This window comes from Symphodus melops (assembly GCF_947650265.1).
Source record: "Symphodus melops genome assembly, chromosome: 8".
Classification (NCBI taxonomy): domain Eukaryota; kingdom Metazoa; phylum Chordata; class Actinopteri; order Labriformes; family Labridae; genus Symphodus; species Symphodus melops.
Window position 1 is genome coordinate 19,214,000 of NC_136698.1, and position 22,656 is coordinate 19,236,655.

A 22,656-nucleotide genomic window follows, 5' to 3' on the forward strand; every position below is an offset into this window, starting at 1 on the left:
CCTGACGAGTGCAGATATGTCAGCAGAGGAGGGAAGGTTGGAAACATGATGAGTGGCCTACAGGAGGTGTGACAGGTCTGTTTCTGATGGATATTATCAATGAATGAATCAGTGAATTACAATGGTCAATGGAGTCCGGGTGTTCCCGTACTGATGCGACTTGCGTAGTACGGCTGTGTTTGTTGAGTCTTTGTCATGCGGTCCGGGTTCAGCAGAGTATGGAGACTGTTGTTGTAGAGGTGGTAGTGGGGGTGCTGATGCTGGGGGGGGGGCGGGGCTTCGATGCTCGTGGTGAGAGTTGTCATATTAATGTGTCTTGATGTTGCGGAATGACATGGTGCGTGACGGTTTACTTTTGGAGATGGTGAAACTTAAAAGAAAAGATATAAAGATATGGTCAGAAATGGGGAGATCAGTTGAGGAGCAGTTAAAAGGGGAGACACCGGCGCAGCAGACCAGGTCAAAGAGATGACCCTTTATATTTATACACTGCTGGAAACCAAACATGTCCAGGCATGATGTGAAGTCGGTAGAGAGTGGTTCAGATTGTCCATGTGGATATTAAAATCACAGTGACAGTGGGAGAGAGGGTGCAGAGGTGGGTGAGAGGTGAGGAGAATTCATTGATGAAATCCTTCTTGTTTTTTTGGGTGGACGATACACTGTGGCTACTATGATTGGTGCTGGTCCGATTTATTTGAAGAGAAACTGATTTGAATGGTGGGATGGAGAGAGGCGAGGCCTTCCACTTTTCACAGTAGGTTATCGCGAGGTCGCTTTCCTGCCGGAGCCTCTCCGACGACGGCGAGCTGTGGACCAGAAGGAGCTGATGGCTGAGGAGTCGTTGACGTTGACTCTTCGGAGAGACGCTCAGTGGATGTATTTTTCGAGATGCGGGGCGAACGGGTGCAGCACCAGCGGTTGAGCAGGTAGACGGAACCGCAGCTGGAGGAGCTCGGAAGGCGTGTACTGGAGCATGGCTGCTGACGGACAAAGTATGCCTGACAGGACGATCAAAATGAGGACAAGCCACCCAGCCAGTCTGCAGATCCTTATGATGGCCACAAAAATCTAGACTGAAATCTTAAACGGAAAAAAATGCCGGTGACCAGCGGCAGTAAGTCACGCCAGCGTTCACTGGACCGGGAGATGGCTGTGAGAGGATGCAGAAAATATCACACACACTTGCAGGGCACTGTAAATAATCTGCCCATTCCTATAATTATGTGAATAGTGATGTTTGTTAGTCAGTCTCTACAGCTGGCTCTCCTTCCACGTGCTCGCGTCAAACAAGTCTTACTCACAGATTGTGTAAAGATGTGTTTATGAGTGTTTCAGCTTTGCGGTCTCGTTTATTGGTTAAGACAATAAACATCCCTTCTGTACGTTACACTAACTCTTCCAATGAGCAACACATGGAATACGCACAGATCAACACGCTTCATTTCCTTTTCTTCTCCCCCTCTGTGAGCTGTGTTTGTGCATAAGAGGAATGTCACAGGTCTCAGGCCTCATGTTATGCTCCTATGTTTAGCCTTGCAGTCTCCCTGACACACACAAACACGTTGCAGTTTTTTTTGCTGGGGGGGGGGGGGGGGGTCTCAGGAGGCATGCAGGGTGCATAGTAACAGAGTGGTGGTGAGTTACCTCATCGTCCTGCAAAGCCACACACATATGCATGCTGTGCCAGTGAGACATGAACCCTCCCCCTAGGCTTAAACCCTGAGAGCACTGCAGCTTCGAAAAAGTGCGTGTTTGTCCTCCTGCTTGTGACACGTTCTGAAGATCCGTCCGTTAAATACGCTGTCGTTCTTCATCAATCCCCAAAAAAAGAAACTAACTCATTTAGATTTCTTTTATATGAGGGTTAAATTTGAATCCACCCGCACTACATTTAGAAAGAGAGGTGTCAGGTTAGACCCTCTCTCTGTTTCCATCCTATCATCCATCATATCTCATTTTCGTACGAAAGGAAGAGATGAAATATGATGCGTCTCTGTTGCTTTCTCTCCCTCTTTCCCTCTCAGTTCAGTTCTCCTCTTCTTAACGTGCAGTCCATCACTTCGTGTCGCATGTGGTGCAGTCAAACCTGCACTGAACACACTGCTGGTTATGTATGCTAATGTGTGGCGATGTATTCAAAAATGCTTAGGCTTGATGTGACTTTAACTTTGCAGAATGAATAGTCTCCACCGTGCAGCGCTCACCAGCTGAATGGACAAATGATGTGCAGCAGTTGTTGGTCATTAAGATGATAATACAGAGAGAGATGAGTCCCAGGACTCCACCTGACTTTGAGCCGCTTTAACGTACACATCAGCAAATCATTTCACACTTGTCGTGATTTAGTGCTGAACGCGTGTCCTGAAACGTTCCACTGAGCAGAGATATTTCAGAGGAGGCCGTTCTGCAGTCAAATCATGAATATTCATCTGAATTCATGAATATGTAAACAACTTTATGTTGTAAATAATTCAGAAAAAAAAAATCCTTTGTCTGCTTTGGCTTCCACCACACAGACTGTGTATGTTCACAGAGCAGAACACTTTCAACAAATAGCTATCATGGTTGACTTTGAGTAAGATGAACATTTCTCTTATAACTCATGAAGCTATCACAGCAGAGCACATGTTGTTGTTGCTATTATCAACAAGCTAAGAAGAGGGTCTACCACTATCTCTTCCTTCCTGACACAAATATCTCCACTTTTCCAATGTAGCGCTCAGGATGACTCTTGACTAGCACCATGAATTGTCCAAGTAGTTAATTTGTTAAGGAGTTTGCGTTTACCAAACCCTGAATTATACTTCTAATAGTTTTCTGTAGTTAGCATGTATGAAGTGACCGTTAGCTGTAGCCGACATTACCCAAGAAATATAACTGAGAGCGAGACACCTGTTATTGGTCCACTTGTTAGCTTTTGCTCTAAAACTACGAAGAATAAAGTGTTTGGAGCAGCTAGCGACTAGCTTGGCTAGCAGCTAGCGACTAGCTTGGCTAGCAGCTAGCGACTAGCTTGGCTAGCAGCTGCTCCTTTTAAGCAGGTCTGAAGATAAAAGCGTTGTTTTAGCTTCTCAGTGTAGCTCCTCTCAGTTACCCTGATCGACTTCGTCAGTTTGTTCCTGGCCTGCTTGAACAGGTCACAGTCCCAGCTCTTTTAGACTTCCTCCTTGGCCTGACGTAGCTTCCTTAGTCGAGGTTTAAACCTTTTGTTGTTGTTGTTGTTGTTGTTGTTGTTGTTGTAGTTGTATGTAGAGAGCAGAAGCTGATGTCACAGTGTCAGCGAGTTCATCAAGTTTTTCTGACGCAGCTTCAAAAACACTCCAGTTTGAGGTGAATCAGACTTAATGAATTAAACAATGTAATCTCTTATTACAAAAACTGCAGCACTTTTGAAATCTGACTAAAATGACCCCACTGTTGCTTATTGCATTAAACATGTCCTCACCTCTGTCACTGGCAACTCTGCTCCACAACTAAGATGCTCTTGTTGCCGCGGCTGCACAGCTGTTAGAAACCAGTGTAAGGCATATACATGATGCCACCCTATCTAGTTGTCTGTTGGAGTTCTCCAGGTAGCAAAGTGAGGTTTCTTAAAAGTGGGATAAGAGCTCTAATTAGGGATAAGATGTTGAGATTCATCAACACAAAACGGTATTATGTAAAAAAAAAAATGCTCACTCTGGGATTGAGGACATGAAGGACACGACGGCATCGAGCAGGTGAAAGGAGGAGCAAACATGAGCAGAGATAATAAACACGTATGAATCAGGGTTTTAGACTCCAGCCTTTTGCTACGTGTCATGACCTCTTTCTTGTCTCTGTCTTGCTTTTAATGTGAAACATGATATTTCCTGATTTATAAGGAGAAGCACCTGTCTGCATCTGCATTTAAAGCCTCTGCAGAGACGAAGGGCAGATAAAGGAGAGGACACTTTCTAAATGAACGCTATCGCTCTTTTCCCAGAAGAGACGAATGAAGCATCATCCTTCCTGTCTGACTTTATCTTTCCTGAAGGCCATTTGGATAATCCTCACACAGAGGACAGAGGCAGTGTTTTATGATTTAAAGACCAATAGTCTGAAATAAAGGTTGTTATTTTTCTTTGTGTGTGTGTGTTTGCAGAGGAGCAATGATGAGAATGGAAACTGCTCGGGGGGCAGCATGGAGTTTCCCACCACCAACCTGTACGAGCTGGAGAGTCGGGTCTTTACCGATCACTGGTCCATCCCTTACAAGAGAGAGGAGTCCCTGGGAAAGTGTCTCATAGCGTCCACCTGCCTCGCTCGACACGGTGAGATCGTGTGTGTGTGTGTGTGTGTGTGTGTGTGTGTGTGTGTGTGTGTGTGTGTGTGTGTGTGTGTGTGTGTGTGTGTGTGTGTGTGTGTGTGTGTGTGTGTGTGTGTGTGTGTGTGTGTGTGATGAAAATCTTAGTTTATTTTAAAAGTGTGCATTAAAATAAAGGCTCTGCATGTGCATAGTTGTGTGGGCAGCTTGTAATGTTTGGACGGCTGGCTGTTGGATTATATGGCTCTCTCTGTAGCTTTGTGTTCACTACATATTCACACAGTTCTGGATGTGAGATGAATTAACCAAATAAGGTCATTTTAGAAATAAAATCTCCACTTCCAAAAAGCCCTGGTCTGCTGTGTTCTCTTTAAGCCAATAAAGCTTTTGCAATAAAAATCAAATGAAGTGGGCTTTTCCTCAAACGCAGAAATGTCCTTTAATCCATTTCATAGAAGGTGTGAAGCGTTCTTGAGCCAGTAACAAAACTGCTTCACTACAGACTAACAATGTCAATGTACTTTGTACTTTCTAAAGAACTATGTAAAGACTGACTTCTCCTCCTTTCTCAGGTCTTGCTGACGCTGATGAGAACTGTAAGCGGTTCATAGATCGCTGCATGCCCGAGGCCTTTAAAAAGGTGAAACACTGAATATCTAAGTGACTGTCTGAAGGGACTTATTATTAATTAAATTCTGCTTCACTGATTCTTATCTCCTCTGTCGCTCTCATTGATCAGCTGCTGACCAGCAGTGCCGTGCACAAGTGGGGCACGGAGATTCACGAGGGGATCTACAACATGCTGATGTTACTGGTGGAGCTGGTGGCAGAGAGAGTGAAGCAGGACCCTGTCCCTGTGAACCTGATGGGGGTCCTCACTATGGTGGGATTTCCCTTCTTCCTTAACATTTCTATAACCACTTTTTACTCATTTTTTCATCTTTTATATTTTTAAGTAGTTAAGATGAGTTTTAATTGGCCGAACATCCGAAAAATAAAAGTTAAAACAAACATGTAAAAACAGCTGGAGCTTCTTCAGACATCAGCTGATTTATGTTGCGGTTCATGGCGGCGCTTTGGCTGAAACACAGACAAAACATTGTGAAAACCTTGAAAAAACACAGGAAGACAAACCAAGGCTCCCGTCTTTGAGAACGGTAAAATGCCTTTTTTAAATTGACACTGTGCAAGTAGAAAATGATTTTCTTTGAGACGTTTCGTTGTCCAGTCTCCCTCAGGTACAGGAGGTTAGTTTTTGTCATGTTCCACTTATAGAATTGACCTTTTTCACCTTTCTTCTCGAGAATAATTTGCTCAGCAAAGAACACCGTCTTTTTGTGTTGTTGTTATTATTATTATCATTATTATTATTATTATTATTATTAGTAGTAGTAGTAGTAGTAGTAGTAGTACTAAGAACCTCGACTGTTTAAGACTCTTCACTCCACTGTAGAATCTGAAAAGTAGTTAATTGTGCAATGATGCAGCATATTATACTTTGTGGTTTGTATTTCACTGACAACAGTTATTTATTTATCCAGTATTTAAAAGGAATGCGCTTCAGTAAAAAGTCTTCATGTTCTGAAGATTTCGAGCAAATTCTGTCACTTTGCCAGAAGTTGTTCCACTTTAAGAAGTAATGACTACTTGTTAGTTTTCTTTTCCTCTTTAAAATCAGACTCTTAACGCGTGTTAATGTTTGGCCTTTTTCTCTCGTATGCAGGCCTTCAACCCCGACAACGAGTACCACTTTAAGAACCGAATGAAGGCCTGTCAGAGGAACTGGGCTGAAGTCTTCGGAGACGAGGCCAACATGTTTGCTGTCTCGCCGAGCAACGCGTATCAAAAAGTAAGAGAAGAGTCTGCACCTTCACACTCTTCCTTTCCTTCTGCATGTGTGCCCCGTTCATTTGGATGCACTTGTTAATATTAATTATTGTTAATATTAGGGGTGGGAGTTGATTAAAATGTTCTGATTAATTAATCAAAGTTAATCGCATTTTAAGTGCATCACAATATTTGCCCTAAAAAGCAACACTTCTCAATCTAAATGGATTTTGGTGGATGAATGAATGAATGCAATGCATCCAATTTTACTTGCTTCTCAGTTTCATAGAGCTGTTGGAGCTTGTTTGAAATAGTTTTTCTGCACAGCAGCTGGAAAGTTGGATCACATGTTGCTAACTTTAGCACATTTTCCCCCCTTATCTTCTACCACTAATAGTGGTCTACAGTCCAGACCAATCAATTTAGCGAGTGAATGTGTAAATTTATCAGACGTTGAATTACAAATGTTGGTCCTGAAGACAGTCATTTGGTCCAGTTTAGGCTGCGAATGCTTCTTGTTTGTACCTGTGGCGAAGCTAGCAATAAGCTAGCACATAGCAATGACAAACGGTTCTGTGCTGTTTATGAGGCAAACTGTGATTAAATGCGTTAATAAAACTGAACGCCTTATTTTTTTGTAATTAATTAATCGTAATTAACGTGTTAAAGTCACACCCCTGGTTAATATATGTAAACCTGTGCAACACATTTGGAGTGCTTGTGCTAACATCTGGACTTATTCTAAGCTTTATTGACAGTTTGTGTTTATGCTTACGGTAAACAAACAAGCAGTTTCTGCGTGTTGTGTAACTTAACTACAGGGGCCAAGGGGAACATGTTTGACTGACACACTACAGCTGTCATAAAACTCTGTGTGTGTGTGTGTGTGTGTGTGTGTGTGTGTGTGTGTGTGTGTGTGTGTGTGTGTGTGTGTGTGTGTGTGTGTGTGTGTGTGTGTGTGTGTGTGTGTGTGTGTGTGTGTGTGTGTGTGTGTGTGTGTGTGTGTGTGTGTGTGTGTGTGTGTCATAATGTTCTTCAGTACTCTAGCTGAGTAAATCTCTGTCTCTTTCAGGAGCCTCATGGTTGGCTGGTTGATTTGGTTAATCGAGTAAGTCACAAGCAGCAACCTTAATATTTCTATATATTATTCCTGTAATTGTATTAATTATTTTTAATTGAAACGTTCCTTTTCTTCGTATTCTTTTTCAAGTTTGGAGAGCTGGGAGGATTCACCGCCATCCAGACCAAGCTCAACGCAGAAGAAATCGAGATAGCTGTAAGTCGAACCGTCCCTCCTTTCATCTCGGGAGTGATGAAATAGTTGCTTTGCTGCTGACGGTTGCAGACAGACTTTGAGGCCGCCTTTACAGGCAAAAGGTCACCGTGTTTCCCCCTGCCACTCTCAGCTGCACACTGCTGAATGTCTCCCTCATCTCCCCTCCTCACTGATACTCTCGCACACACAAGTACTCCCGCTGTGTGACGGCGTAAATGCTCTGTTGTCTTACATGCTCTAAGGAATCCTTGTACTGATGCTTCCTTCTGGGAACCTGGCCGGAACCAAAGCAGCGCGCGGCCAGTGATTCACACATGCACCCATATACACACACACACACACACACACACACACACACACACACACACACACACTCTAACCATAAGCATATTAATAAGGCTGCTTGTAGATCTTGTTCTCTCCTCAGAGACAGAGCAAGCTCAGCAGAGTATGGAAGCTGTCAAACGTCTAACAGACTCCTCACACAGGAGGGAGCGTGAAAGTGAAAGATAATGGGGGGGAGAGCTTCTTCCCAGGGGTGACTCATTCATTTGTCGGCTTTGAGCAGGAAGTCAGGATCAGGGTTTCGGGGGTTGAGTGAATAGAGGAGGAAGGTGGAAGAGACTGAAGCAGCTCAGAGAGGAGTAGAGATGGAAGATAGCCAGATTAACAACAGACGAGAACACAGGAATGATTCATTGAGCTGCTGTGATTTACACTGAATGACAAATGACAGCTGGGCTCCGGTCCTGGAAAGTCATCCACACATCTGTTTATCCTCTGTCTCGCTCAATCTCTGTCTCTCTCTCTCTCCCTCTCTCTCTCTCTCTCTCTCTCTCTTTTAGTAAAAGCACAGTATCACTTTAAAGACAGCCTGAACTCTGGCCCACATACTGTAGTAGAGTAGCTCTTATTTAATGTGTGTATCCTCTGAAAGTAAACTGACACTGTTGAAAATGAGCTCCCATTCAGTGTGTACTGCGAGCGGCCGATTCGCTGCTCAAAGCATGCTGGGATACCTCGTAGCACAAAGTAAGTTAGCAGTGCCACTTTCCAACAGTCATATAAAGCGATACATTCTTCCATCCGTCCACTTTATTCTGCTCATCAAAGCGAAAGGCAAAGTAAGTAAACCCAGACGTCCGTCTCACCAGTCGTGTGTTCCAGCTCTCCTCCTGGGGGCGTCTGAGGCGCTCTCAGGCAAGACACGATATATAATCCATCCAGCAAGCTGCGAGTCGACCCCAGGGTCTTCTCCCACTGAGGCATGTCCAGGACGCATCCTAATCAGATTCCCTCAGCTGGCTCCTTTTGTTCTGTTCCGAGCCCCCTTTGAATGTCAAATCACCCTGAGTGTTTAAAATAACACTCAGGTAACCAGTTACCAGGGCAACACTACAGCCCACTGTTCATCACAGGATCAATATTGAATTCAGAGATTGACAGGCACCAAAAGTAACACCAAAGTGGTTACAGTCCAAACAGAGGGCAGAAACAAGTTTAATATACTGGATGATGTATGATGAAATGATGTATAGACGAAGGCAAGTTTATGTATAGAGCAGCCTTCATACACATTCAGACATTCAAAGTGTTGTACACAGTTAATAACAGATTATTTATAACGTTTAAAAAATGTTGTTTCTGGTAAGTTGGTAATTTGTTTATGGTTTGTCATATCTGTCTCTCTTTCTCTCCCCCCTCTCTCTCCCTATCTCTCTACCAATCTTTCTCTCTCTCTTTCTCTCTCTCTTTCTCTCCCCCTCTTTTCTCTCTCTCTCTCTCTTCCCCTATGTTTCTCTCTCTCTTTCTCTCCCCCCTTCACAGAGTGTGTCAGCTCTGGTCCAGCCTCTTGGAGTTGGTGCAGAATATCTGAACTCCAGCCTTATCCAAGTGAGACATATACACACACGCACACACACACACACACCTTTGTGTTTTCTTTTATGTTTGTAAACATCATTCTTGTGCTAAATTCAGATTTTCATTCTCTTTTAATTCACTGTATCGTTTTTCCTTTATTCCTGTTCTCCCCTCAGGGATTGATAAAAGTCTCATTCTTATCGTTGTTTTCCAGCCCATGCTTGATCCAGTCATTCATAAAATGATCACGTATGTGCAGAACCTGGAGGAGAAAGACCTCAAAGATAAGGTGAGGATTTTCGTCTTGTAGCTGTCTGTTTGAGTGAAAACAGAGGCAGGGGCAGAAAGACTTGTGCTGAATCAGTATCAGAACGCCTGGCTTTACATTCACAGTGAACATGCACCGAGAGAGAATCGGTTTGTCAACAGAGAAATATCAGACTGCACTACAGTAGCTATGGATGCTTACAGTCTATGCTCTAATGGCAGGGAATAAACTTCACCACCACCCCACCCAAAAATTCAATGTTAATAATAAAAGTATATCCTGCTGCGTTCTCCCATCAGGTCACTCAGAAGCTCTATGAACAAAGTACTAGCCTGTTTGTCTTCACACATGCAGCTCACCCCCAAAACCTCAAGGGCTTTGTATGATTCTCAAAACTTTTCAATCTGTAACTGGAAGAACAAACTGAGCAATTTTGTGATTCGATTAATTAAAAAAAAAAAAAAACATAACTTGGGAATTATTTTTTATTTTCCTGCACCTGAAAGAATTCCTGCTCAATAAAAGTGACTTTGCCCTTTTCATTCCCAGCGTCTGGTGAGCATCCCTGACCTGCTGTCGGCCATCAAGCTGCTGTGCATGCGATTCCAGAGGGAGCTGGTGACTGTGGTGGACGACCTTCGGCTGGACACGCTGCTGCGCATGCTCAAAACCCCCCACTTCTCCACCAAGATGAACTCCCTCAAAGAGGTCAGGGTCTTCACCGGACAGCGTGACTCCTTTCTCGGGCTCGTGCGCAGTCTTCTCACATCGTCTTTGTCTCTTCCTCACTCTCAGGTGACAAAGTTAATAGAGGAGAGCACTGTGTCGAAAACGGTGAAAAACGCCATCGACACAGATAAACTTCTGGACTGGTTGGTAGAGAACTCAGTCCTGTCAATAGCACTGGAAGGTAGGACTAACGATAACATGTTGTCCTAAACAGACTGATTCAGCTGTGGCTGTCCTCATGAATTCTTTCTGTCCTGCAGGAAACATTGACCAGGCTCAGTACTGTGAGAGGATAAAGGGAATCATTGAGCTGCTGGGGAGCAAACTATCGCTGGATGAACTCTCCAAGATCTGGAGGATACAGGTCCGCCCCAAGTCTATCATACGCATCGCACTTTCATTCAACGCGTTTAATAGTTTGTGTTAGATATTTTGGGTCTTATTTTGGATGTATGTAGTTAATGGCTGCAACATGATGACTTGTTGCATCAATTTATCCGGTCATGATTGGTTTCATCTTAAAATGTAAAACAAGAGTACGCGACTTGTCCACAGAGCTTTCACGAGGATAGACGTCAAAAACCATCAGACTCAAAGACCACCACTCTTCATTTACCATCATAAATAACAAACGGAAGATCCTCACAGTTAAAGCCTGGTTTACATACTTGTGCATCGTCTGCGTAGCTCGTGAAAACCTTTAAAAACTCTAGTTGGCAGTTGGCAGTGCCATTACTCTGCCAGGCTTGTCACCAGTGACAGGTTCAGTCTCATTCCCTCTCTCTCTTTTCTCTTTTTGCAGGAATTTGAATACGTTTACGAGACTGTAGATGTAGTTAATGCAGCATATATCCAGCTGACCAATCTGCGTTGTTGTAACTTGGTTACATTTCTGCGTAGGCTACGTGCACCTACGGCTCAGATTTGAGTATACAGTATGAGTGTTAAGGAGCGAGAAACTAGGGATATTTTTAGCTCTAATTCAAATTCAGTTAAACTTAAATTCAGTTAAATCAAATCGTATTCAACTCAAAAAGTTATTAAAACACTCGGTAAACCTCCAAAATGAAGAGCATCAGATTGTTTTGCAGAGTGGTGCTAACCTCCCTCCTTCAGACATGCAACTTTATCGTCATCTTTTCTAATCAAAATAATTCCAGTCCGCGCTGCTCCTCCTCTGAGATGCTCTCTCATTACATGACATCAGGGTAGTAGGGGAGTATTACATGTGTATGTCAGTATCTGTTAAACGGAGCTACACCCCGGCTAATGGCAGCCTTGCATTTGACTGACATAACTGTCCTGAATTGGTTACAAAAACGCTGGATTATAATTTAATGAGGTGTGTCGTTGAATGTGTTTCAGAACCGACCAGCAGAGGCGTTAAATGATTTTTATTAACGGGATAATCAAGTACATCCAGACTGGAAACAAGGATTGTGTTAAAAGAAAGCTTTAAAGGTTTGACTGAATGTTTTTGGTCCTTTCAGGCGGGCCAATCATCAACTGTGATAGAAAACATTCATACAATCATCGCCGCTGCTGCTGTGAAGTTCAGCTTCGACCAGCTCACCCACCTCTTCGTCCTCATCCAGAAGGTCTGTTCTTCCCGTGAACGTCTTGTGGAATAAGGTGGATCAGTATGGTTCTCGTGCATTAACCACTGAGTGTGTGTGTGTGTGTGTGTGTGTGTGACGTTCAGAGCTGGGAGGTGGAGAGCGACCGTGTGAGGCAGAAGCTGCTCAGTCTGATCGGGAGGATCGGCAGAGAGGCTCGCTCTGAAACCACCACGGGGAAGGTGAGCACGGTTTCTGTCGAGGCGTAGAAGATGAACAGACGAGGAGGTGTACAGTCCATCAGTCTGAAGCGTGCTGGTTTTTTTTTGTTTTTTTTGTGTGTGTGTGCTCAGGTGCTCGAGGTGCTGTGGGAGCTGGCTCACCTCCCCACCCTGCCCACGAGTCTGGTTCAGCAGGCGCTGGAGGAGCACCTGGGGATCCTGAGCGACGCCTACGCTGTCAAGGAAACGGTGAAGCGCAGTTACATCATTAAATGTATCGAAGATATTAAGAAGGTGAGCTAGTCGAGCAGCAGACGCTCAGTGCACTTCCTGTGGAGGATGGGGTTATTTAAAATGACTGTACAGTGTTTATATTTCTTTTGTATTCACAGAGGAGGAATCGCTGTGCAACAGGGTTGTAGGTAGATGAAGTCAGGCCTCGGACTGTTTCTCTCTTCTGACAGTTTAGTTAGTGTGTCCTTGTTTGACCTTGTTAATGTTTAGTCTTCACTTCCTGTTTGTTTCCACCTGAAGGCGGGCCACCCCAGCGTGTCAATCATGAGCTTTTCCTTTAGTTTGAACCTTTAATGACCATAAGACAATCTTTTTACAGAAGATACCCTCCTCCTTTTTCCTCCTGCCTGAAAACAAAAACTATATATTCATGTCTTGTGAACGGGTTTGATATTTTGATGGTTTTTAGCACATTTTCAAAAGAGATACATTTTCCATAGAGGTTACTTTGATTTACATGTATACAGTTGGGTTTGCATATTAACAATTTCAAGACCTACAAAAAACCCTAAAGAGAGTTTCCATCTTGTTATGAATTCCACCTCAGGGCCTCATTTTAACATTTTAAAGGCTTCAATTATTTGGCTTTAATTTTAATTTTTTTTTTTAAATCATCAACCTTCATGTTTGCTTTTACAACACATCATCAGGTAGAATTGACTTTGACCCTGATTCATTTTCATGAGTCAAAGTTAAATCTTTGCTATGGTTACCAGTGCAGCCATACCAGAATGTATATCTTGTATATGAGTCCAGTAAAAATCAAACATCGATTCTTGTTTTGAAACAGAAATATGACCTCATGGGCACCAAAAACTGCTTAATTGACTCATTCTGATTTCCTACTGGCACATTAGAAACATTACACCGAGGCTGAAGGTTGATTTTATTCACCGAACACCAGAAGACCAGAATGTCTTCTGGTGTTGAAAGGCTAAGTTAAAAGATTTATCTAACAGTAACATAATGTTTCCTCTGAGTTATCTTTAATACTCCAGCAGAGGTGTATGCAGTGATTCTGCTCTCAGACAGTGTTTTCTATTTTTCTGATTTAGGACATTTTTGGGATATCATAATTTGAAATGTGAAGCTCAGAGTCAACAGTACACAGGCCGAACTACCGTAAATTCCGGACTATTGAGCGCACCTGGATATAAGCCGCACCGGCTAAAAATAAGTAAATAAATGTATTTGTACATATATAAGCCGCACTTGATTATAAGCCGCAGGTGTCCACGTTGTAACAGAGCTATTTACACAGAAAGATGTGACACAAAAACGTTGTTTTAACTTTTAATTAAATACGTAGGCTACCGGTAACATCCGCAAATACGAAGCCTACTGTAAATCCTTTATCAAACAGTGTCTGTAACGCGGCTGATGAAAAAGATTACCGTAATACATTTCACAAGAAAAAGTCCATCCATTCACTGCCTCAGAATGACTTCATTACTCACTTCCTCAGTCTCTTTTTCGATGTCGCTGTCAGTGTCAACTTTACGTGCAGCAGCTCTATTTCCTTCTTTGACAGCCAGGTCGATCGCCTTTAACTTGAAAGCTGCATCATATGTATTTCTCTGTGTGTTTTCCATGATGAGGGTGCGTGCATGAAGCGCAAAATGACTGATATTAAGATCCGACGTGACAAGGTCAATGTTTTTGCGGCAGAAGCTCATTCTCCCCCAACAAAAATCCATAAATAAGCTGCATCGTTGTCAAAGCCGCAGTGTTCAAAACATGACAAAAAACTAGCGGCTTATAGTCTGGAATTTACGGTAATACTTTGAGGACCAGATGACGTCGCTGTGTCTGACACAAACGTTCGAGTCTGCATCTTTGACATCAGTATTTACAGACTGGGGAATAAAATGGTTGGCAGTATATTGTTTGTGATGGAGGGCAGAGCACTGAGGTACGTTGTTCAGCAGGAAGCGACTTTAGCAGCAATCAAATCATGTGTGGTATTTTGTGTGTGCACAGGTTTGAGTCCAAATGCGAACACAGCTGAAATCACATGTATGTTTCTAGACTCACACTCAGGAGGACAGTAAAGGCAACGACAGTCAGAGCTCTTTTCTTACCGGCACATGGGGCAAGAAGAAAGCTAATTCAGTGGTCAAAGTAAGACAAGAAGAAATTTCCCTTACATTTCCGCTGACTGATCTGTGTCTCAGATCTCATCGCTTCACATCTGCAAACCAATCATGGAGGAGGTTTTCACCCTTTCATTTGACACTTGATTTAACATGAGGGAGTTTAACCAGGTGTGTGTTAATCTTCGTCTTGTGATTACACGGAGGTGTTGATGATGTTCTGGGTGAGAGCTGAAAGAATTCAATGAGCGTCTTTTCTTCTGCTGGATGAAGAATCAGCTTTGGTGGCACCGGGGGCACTTTAACTCATGCAGAGAGAAATTGAATCAGAGCCCTGGATGCATAAAAAACACATTTACGATATATTTAAATTTGGTTTTTTAAAACAGAAAAGGTCAGACACCTTTGAGCTGACTATTTTTGACATTTGGCATCCCTCGCTTTGATATTTTCTCATTTCCAAGTTATTAAAACAAAGGATCTGTGGTGATCAATTTTCTTTTATTGACAATCAAATCAAGTCTTAAATATGAGAACATCACAGACTCTCTGTTTTTGCTGCTTCCATTTGCTTGTACATCCTGCCTTAGTGGATATCATTATCTGTGTGTGTGTGTGTGTGTGTGTGTGTGTGTGTGTGTGTGTGTGTGTGTGTCTGTCTGTGTCTCTCTCTCTCCAGGCCTCTCAGCCCAGCAGTCCTCAGGCGGTCTGGGTCGTTCCAGCTCTCCGTCAGCTGCACGAGATCACCCGTTCTTTCATCAAGCAGACATATCAGAAACAAGACAAGGTAACGCCGCCACGCCTCTGTCATTGTAAGGATGCGCCGCACAGTGTTAGTGCTCTATTGCCACGATAACCGTCCCCCCCAACTCTCCACAGAGCATTATCCAAGATCTGAAGAAGAACTTTGAGATCGTCAAACTGATCACAGGGTCCCTGGTGTGCTGTCATCGGCTGGCTGTGACGGCGTCGGGGAATAATGGCCTCTCAGGATCAACGCTGGTGGATGGACGATACACGTACCAGGAGGTGGATTGACTCATGATTTGTATTTATGTTGCTTAAAACTAATCTTAAGGCGACAAAACTTGTTTTTCACACGGTTCCAGTTGATGACATTTATTCATTTCATACATAAGAAGACTTTTCACAACCTTTAGAAAAACAAATAACCCTCTGAGACTGGGACTAGATTCCTTTTGAGATTATTTCCCATCATGCACCTGTTATAAAATAACACCCACTACCTTTCCAGTAACCAGGCCTTTTTATTTTTACTTTCTTTCATAAGATTAGAAACCAGAGTCCCCACAGACTAAGTAGACTATTTAACCTTTTCAAGAAAACACTCTGGATCCCTTGCTCTCACTTTGCAGCCGGCTGCCACCTTAATTAGTTTAAAGAGGAGCTTTAGTCTATATTTTACTTTACAGAGGAGGTATTGTCAGGATAAGTCTTTATTTTACCTCCATTATATCAACACAAGCCACAGGAGTTAATAGAAACAATGGAACTCAACTGTTTTTGTCACTGAAGATAGCTGCAGTGTGTTTTAAGGTAGAGATAATGTTGGTCTCTCTGTATTCTCTTAGTACCTGGACAGCCACCTGCGCTTCCTGGCCTTCTTCCTGCAGGAGGCCAGCCTCTACCTGGTCTGGAACAGAGCCAAAGAGCTGTGGGAGTGCCTGGTGTCGGGACCTGACGTCTGTGAACTGGACCGTGAGGTATGAAACCAGTTAGGCAAATACAAACTCATCCCCAGCCTCTGTCATTTCTTTTAAGCTTTTCTTTTCTTTTCATTTATAAATCATTTCTAAGTTACAAGCAACTGACTACTCAGAGGCTGCAAAATGCAAAACCACTAACTCTAACCTCTGACCTTTTCTTATTTCTTAAATGTTGATAAAGGCAAAAACACAGATTTAGTTGCAAATTAAAATTGAGTTATATATTATTGAACATTTAAAGGCATGATTATGTAGGTTTCTGTCATTTGTGCACCATGATCTTTTCTAATAAATAGTCAACAAATATAAGATGTTTGGCAGTGAGTAAGTCTGCAAGAGTTTCAGTCAAAAAATTAAAAGTGCAAGCGGTGATGAAGGGCCCGAAGGAGACGTGGCCAAGCAGCAGGCCTTACAGTTTGATTTGTGTTGTTGTTTGTTTCAATCAGATAAACACTTTCGTTGGAGTTTGTTCAAATATCTAACCTGTGAAATGCAAATTTGAGCCTTTTTCTTTTTTTTTTTAATTAAAAAAAATATGGCGGACTTCCTGTTTGGTTTTGACTATGGGTGTGAAAGGATTTTATGTAGGTCCTCACATGCATCCTCACATAAAAATGGTCATGCATGTTGGACAAAAAAAGCTCTATAGGGAGGCCTTTTGGAATATTTCATTTTTCTGACGTAAATATGAAAATATAAAAATTTTCACCAGACCTGATGACCTTGGTAACTTTGGTTAGTTTTCATTCACGTTCAGGCCATCAAAAATGGCAGCGAAGTCGAGGAAGAAGGATAACGACAAAAATAAAAATAATCATTTGGATTACAAAATCCTTCGCACTGGTCAAGTCTTTTTTTCTTTTTTTTTTTAAATCATTGGCATTCAAATAAGTCTGTTTATTTCTGTGATGAAAAGCTAAGATGAGTGAATTGGGATGTTGTTCGAGGAAGCGGTCAATAAGTTTTTTTCTCCCCAAGAATAGCACCCTAAACATCTGTCCCTGTATGCAGCCTGTTTGACATTGTTCAGTGTATGTGCCTTTGAGTTACACTGAAAGCTTTCCTGATTATGTGCAGATGTGTTTTGAGTGGTTCACCAAAGGACAACACGACCTTGAGAGCGACGTTCAGCAGCAGCTCTTCAAGGAGAAGATCCTCAAACTGGAGCCGTATGAGATCACCATGAACGGTGAGAGAACATCTCATCAGTGTTGCAGATGGTTTAGCAAAGATGTGACTCAACTGTTAACCTGTTCTGTTTGTCCCGCAGGTTTCAATCTGTTCAAGACATTCTTCGAGAATGTCAATCTGTGTGACCATCGGCTCAAACGCCAGGGAACTCAGCTGGTCAGTCCTTCCTCTCACGTTCTGAGCGGTTTACTGTTTTTATCAGTGATGTGCTGAAATGAACTGTTGACAGTTTAAAAGGATCATGGTATATTTTGTGTTTTTTACACATTGTGATCTGATTTCAGTGTGTGGAACGCCTCGACCTGGCAGGGATGGATTTTATCTGGCGCATCGCCATGGAAACCCCTGATGAAGAAATAGCCAATGAAGCAATTCAGCTAATTATAACGTACAGCTACACCAACCTCAATCCCAAAATGAAGAAGGTCAGTGTGTGTGTGTGTGTGTGTGTGTGTGTGTGTGTGTGTGTGTGTGTGTGTGTGTGTGTGTGTGTGTGTGTGTGTGTGTGTGTGTGTGTGTGTGTGTGTGTGTGTGTGTGTGTGTGTGTGTGTGTGTGTGTGTGTGTGTGTGTGTGTGTGTGTGTGTGTGTGTGTGTGTCCACAGATCTAAGGCTCGTTCTGTTTAAAGAAAAACTCTTTGGGTTTCAGGGGAGGAAGGCGGTGTCTGCTAAAGAATACACAGTTACCCTGTGTTAAATGTGTGTTTTTGTTTTGGGCGCTGCAGTTGAATGTAACTAAGTACGATCTAGACTTGAATAAGTAGTCGTACTGCTTGAGCTAGCAGAGAACACATGATGACAATCACACTGAAGTCAAGTCCTTCAGTGTGATTGTTAATGCAATATGGACGTTCTGAGACTCTTACTGCTAACCTTACACCTTTTTTTGGATACCATTTCTAATAACATCACACCAAATGATTACAAAAGTCATTTTAGAACAATTTACAAAAAAGCAGGTCTATCATGAGCAAAAAAATAATAATTTAACAGGCAGAAAACTACAAGTGAAGGGGAATTCAAAAACTCCTGGTCGATGTAAAATGGGCAGCATTCATACATGTGACATGATTACATCCTGAAAGATGGGAGATCAGTGTGTCAGGTCAAGCATATAGCAGCAACTAGAACTGGTCCAAGCCTGAGCCCTCCCTGACTATCAGCTTTATCAGAAAGGAGAGTTTAGTCTATTCTTAAAAGTACAAAGTGTGTCTGCCTCCCAGACCCTGACAGATGAAGGCTCAACCTCCTGTACTGCTTTAAGGCTTTGTTCAGACTGTCACCCAAATAGGATCAGAATCCGATCCAACTGACAGACCAGATCTGATCTGCCTGTCCATATTGACATGGTCAGATCCACATTGGTTTCTATGGTAACAGGTAACGCCCAGCAAAAACAACAGCAACATGGATGACAGAGAAGTGTGATTATTTCTGATTACGGAGCAGTCTGTCCGCTATCTGTCTGCTTGTTTTACCACGTTGTTTTAAAAAAAAAATTTAATTATTATTCTTGCTGTTTTCTTTCACTGATCAAAGTTTACATCCGGCTTGCTGGATCTACATCGCTGTTATTTTTCGATGGTGTCACGTTGAGAGTGACACAGAAGACACATTGAAGCGACCGAGACGTTCAGATTGAGTCGATCTGTAGGAATCAGATTTGAAACCACCTGATTATGTGGTTTTAATCAGATTTGGAAAAATCTGATCTCATGTGGCTTTTTCTGTTTAGACTGTCAAAACAAAATCAAACCACATCCAATCTGGATGAGCTAAAGATCAGATTTGGAGGTGCAGTGTGAACAAGGCCTGAGAGACTGTAAGTGTCAGGAGAAGGCGCGCCCCTTTTAACTTTTAGTAAGCACACAGTTGATCCGTGATTCATACGACCCAGTCGGGAACACGTGATCCGGTCAAACGGTCGGCTTTTCTCCGCTCACTCTCTCCGTGTTTGCAGCTAACATAAGGATAGCAACGTCCTCTCACAGTCTCTGTCATAGACGTGTCTATGGTCTCTGTAGTCTGTGAGCGCACTGCAGGAGCAGACAGAGATAAGCTCACTTCTAATAATATACAGGCTGATAATATGAAATGTCTAATGTCTTCAAAGCTAAATCAAGACAAAACTTGTTTGTGGAATAATAATTTAGCAAATATATATTTAAAGTTTCTCAATTTCCTTATCTGACATAATGATTGATTCTGTGATTGATTCAACAGAACATAATGCTTTCTCAATTAAATGTACTGTAACAGATGTGTCGGCTACACAAAACACTGTTTGTTATTTCAGCCATTAAAACATGTTTGGCCTGTATTTTTAATTTATCTGCCTCCTTGACCAGTGAATCCAAAAGTTAATTTGGGACCCTGTCAGTAATATGGTGAGCATCATCAGCAGCTGTAGAGCAGAAGTGGTTGGTTGTAACTATGGTTGTAACAAGCAGGCGTTACCATGGTAGCTGCAAAGAAGCAGGTTTGTAGGGACGACCCAAGACGAGTTAAATGTTAATTAAGCAAAAGTATGATTTATTCGATTAATCGATCAGGATATTCGATAGAATACTCGATTACTAAAATATTCGATAGCTGCAGCTCCGATTGGGAGCCAGTGCAGAGCAGGTCATAAATGAGAAATATGCTTTCTTTGTCTTATTCTTGTCAGTACACGAACAGCATTTCTTTGAATGAATTTGTGTGTTAACATAAACTTCTCCTCCTCACAGGATTCTGTGTCTTTGCACAAGAAGTTCATTGCTGATTGTTACAAGCGACTGGAGGTAAGACGTGTCAAACACTATTAGTGTGTCACTTCACAGAAACACCCCAAAGCTCATTTCTGTTTGTCTTTGGGGGTTGTTTGTTTTTTTTCCCAGGCTGCTAGCTCGGCTCTGGGCGGGCCCACTTTGACACATGCTGTTACTAGGGCAACGAAGATGCTGACGGCCACCGCCATGCCGACTGTGGCCACATCTGTACAATCACCATCCAGGTACAGAGGGGGGTTTGGGTAAGAACAGAGTTACTAAAACTATGATAACAAGTTGGTTAAAGAGTCTTCCTTTTCTACTAACTCGTCATCGTACAGAGAAAATATGATGGTAACGCAGGTGAAAAACCTCTCTGTTATTTATCTCTAGGTCCACTAAGCTGGTGATAATCGAAAGACTGCTGCTATTGGCTGAACGCTACGTAATCACAATAGAGGTAGGTCCTTTTCTTTTCTGCACTGTAATGCTGTGTTCAGACCAAAGACAGAGGAAAAAGTATTTGTTGACTTGATCACATCCAAAGTCAACGCGAAAACTAAATGTGCATTATTGATGTATTTTCTTGGGCCTGCTTTTTGTTGAGCCAGTCATTTGTGTGTTCTTGTGATTCTCCTGACGTATTGAGGCTGCATCATCAACAGTCTGTGTTCTTAAACTTTTTTCTTGAAAAAAACATCATTTAAAAGTTAATTTCGTCACGGTCAGAGCTGGAAAACCACAAATACATTGTTTTTTTGGGTTGTTTTTTTTTTTCAAATCACTATCCTGATGGAGTTGGTTCAGTATCCTTTTAGCCTTTATCTTTATTAATTTTGTCAAATCTGTTTATTTTGGGGGAGTCAGACAGATTTCAGCTCACGTCTTAGTGTTACAGTGAAAGTGTCACTCAGCGGACACAGATGGACAACCTGGAACAGAACGCCTGTAGTTTGTGTCCATCAGAGAAATACAGTTCAATTCAAAAAACTTTATTTGTCCCCGGGGGGCAATTCAAGGGCACACAGAGCAGCAAATGAACGACAACTATACTAAAACATTTAACCAATCAACAAGAATAAAGTGTCAAAGAAGAATAAGTGTCAAAATTACAAAGTTAAATACAAGCAACAGCAGAGAATAAAGTGTCTAGATGTTATTACAAGTTAAAAAACTAAAAATCACGGAGTTAGATTCAGAGGACAGTAAAAGGACATGCATGTAACAGATGAAAGCAGACATGTGAACAGACATAAATGATGTCAACAAACATGCAGTAGACTATTGAAACAGAAAACAGATGTAAATAGAACTGTAGCACCAGAGAAGATATAAGTGGACAGTGATCGGACGAAGATGTAATCAGACATAATGCATATATGTAATGTAATAAAGTACTAGTACTCTGGGACTGGTCCTCGTCATAACAGGTCATCAAACTGGGACCTGCTCACCTTCAACTAGCTTCAAGCATTTCTTGCATGTTTTCATGTTTTAAACGTGCAGTTTTTCAAAGTCTTTTTCTCTCTTTAGGACATGTACTCAGTTCCTCGCACTATTCTACCTCACGGGGCCTCGTACAACGGACACCCTGTCACTCTTCACATCACTTATGAGTCAACCAAAGACACTTTCACCTTAGAGGTACTGCATCCCGGATTCCCTGTATCACTCTCTTATCAAGTATAGAGAAAATAACCCATCTCTGTGTGTGTGTGTGTGTGTGTGTGTCCTACAGACACACAGTAATGAGACGATAGGGAGTATCCGGTGGAAGATTGCTGAGCACTTGAGCTGTCCGGTGGATAACGTCCAGATCTTTGCCAATGACAGCGTGGTGAGTGTTAATCACTCTTTGTTGTAAATTAAAGTTTATAAAAAGTGTTTCTGTCCTGCGCTTTTAATCTGTTTCTCCTGAAGCCAGTACACAACAATCACTGTAAATTCTTTTAGGATGCTTACTCTGTGTTGTTGGCTCTGCTTCAGCCGCAGTGGAAACACGCACTCAAACAACCTCCACCCTTGTATTTCTCTCACTCTGCCCCTTTGCTGCTCCTCCCCCTCGTGTCATAGCTGACGATGAACCGGGATCAGAAGCTTCTATCCCAGCTGGGTTTCAATGACGAGCAGAGTCTGACCGTAAAGAGCTCTGGGACCGGCACTCCCTCCGGCAGCTCCGAGTCCTCGGCGTCAGCGTCCAGCAGCTCCAGCTCGGCCGTCTTTAACTCCGCCTACGCCTTAGAGCAGGTACCGGCTCACGCTCGAGTTTGCACTGTAAAGACTCTGGACACACTTTGTGTTTTCACCTCGTTTGATACGATGTCTCTGTGTTATTCTGTCTTCAGGAGAAGTCTCTTCCAGGCGTGGTGATGGCGTTGGTGTGTAACGTGTTTGAGATGCTTTATCAACTGGCTAACCTCGATGAATCCAGGTGAGAGGATACAAAGGGATTTTAGACTATTTCAACAAAGAGCTGACTCTGATTTACTCCTATAATGCTCTCGAGCAGTCATGGACCAGGAACAAGGGGAAACTCATCGAATAGGAAACACAGGCTTTTCTCCATCATCAGAGC

General features: G+C 42.5%; 1 protein-coding gene across 4 annotated transcripts in view; it reads left to right on the forward strand.

Moving 5' to 3' along the window:
- Positions 1-22,656, forward strand: part of usp24 (ubiquitin specific peptidase 24) — a 50,138-nt gene that overhangs the window by 5,015 nt on the left and 22,467 nt on the right. Inside the window, exons 2-29 of one of the 4 annotated variants that reach the window (XM_079350246.1) lie at positions 4,127-4,295; positions 4,861-4,928; positions 5,028-5,171; positions 6,012-6,137; positions 7,188-7,223; positions 7,326-7,391; positions 9,219-9,284; positions 9,469-9,543; positions 10,072-10,230; positions 10,318-10,432; positions 10,512-10,615; positions 11,742-11,849; positions 11,954-12,049; positions 12,161-12,322; positions 14,351-14,443; positions 15,095-15,202; positions 15,295-15,444; positions 16,008-16,139; positions 17,220-17,331; positions 17,413-17,489; positions 17,618-17,758; positions 20,061-20,114; positions 20,211-20,344; positions 20,475-20,541; positions 21,615-21,725; positions 21,820-21,918; positions 22,155-22,328; positions 22,427-22,512. In XM_079350246.1, coding sequence (XP_079206372.1) covers positions 4,127-4,295; positions 4,861-4,928; positions 5,028-5,171; positions 6,012-6,137; positions 7,188-7,223; positions 7,326-7,391; positions 9,219-9,284; positions 9,469-9,543; positions 10,072-10,230; positions 10,318-10,432; positions 10,512-10,615; positions 11,742-11,849; positions 11,954-12,049; positions 12,161-12,322; positions 14,351-14,443; positions 15,095-15,202; positions 15,295-15,444; positions 16,008-16,139; positions 17,220-17,331; positions 17,413-17,489; positions 17,618-17,758; positions 20,061-20,114; positions 20,211-20,344; positions 20,475-20,541; positions 21,615-21,725; positions 21,820-21,918; positions 22,155-22,328; positions 22,427-22,512 — 3,032 coding nt within the window. The remainder of the gene's footprint in view (positions 1-4,126; positions 4,296-4,860; positions 4,929-5,027; positions 5,172-6,011; positions 6,138-7,187; positions 7,224-7,325; positions 7,392-9,218; positions 9,285-9,468; positions 9,544-10,071; positions 10,231-10,317; positions 10,433-10,511; positions 10,616-11,741; positions 11,850-11,953; positions 12,050-12,160; positions 12,323-14,350; positions 14,444-15,094; positions 15,203-15,294; positions 15,445-16,007; positions 16,140-17,219; positions 17,332-17,412; positions 17,490-17,617; positions 17,759-20,060; positions 20,115-20,210; positions 20,345-20,474; positions 20,542-21,614; positions 21,726-21,819; positions 21,919-22,154; positions 22,329-22,426; positions 22,513-22,656) is intronic. The other 3 variants (XM_079350247.1, XM_079350248.1, XM_079350249.1) reach the window with 3 other exon arrangements.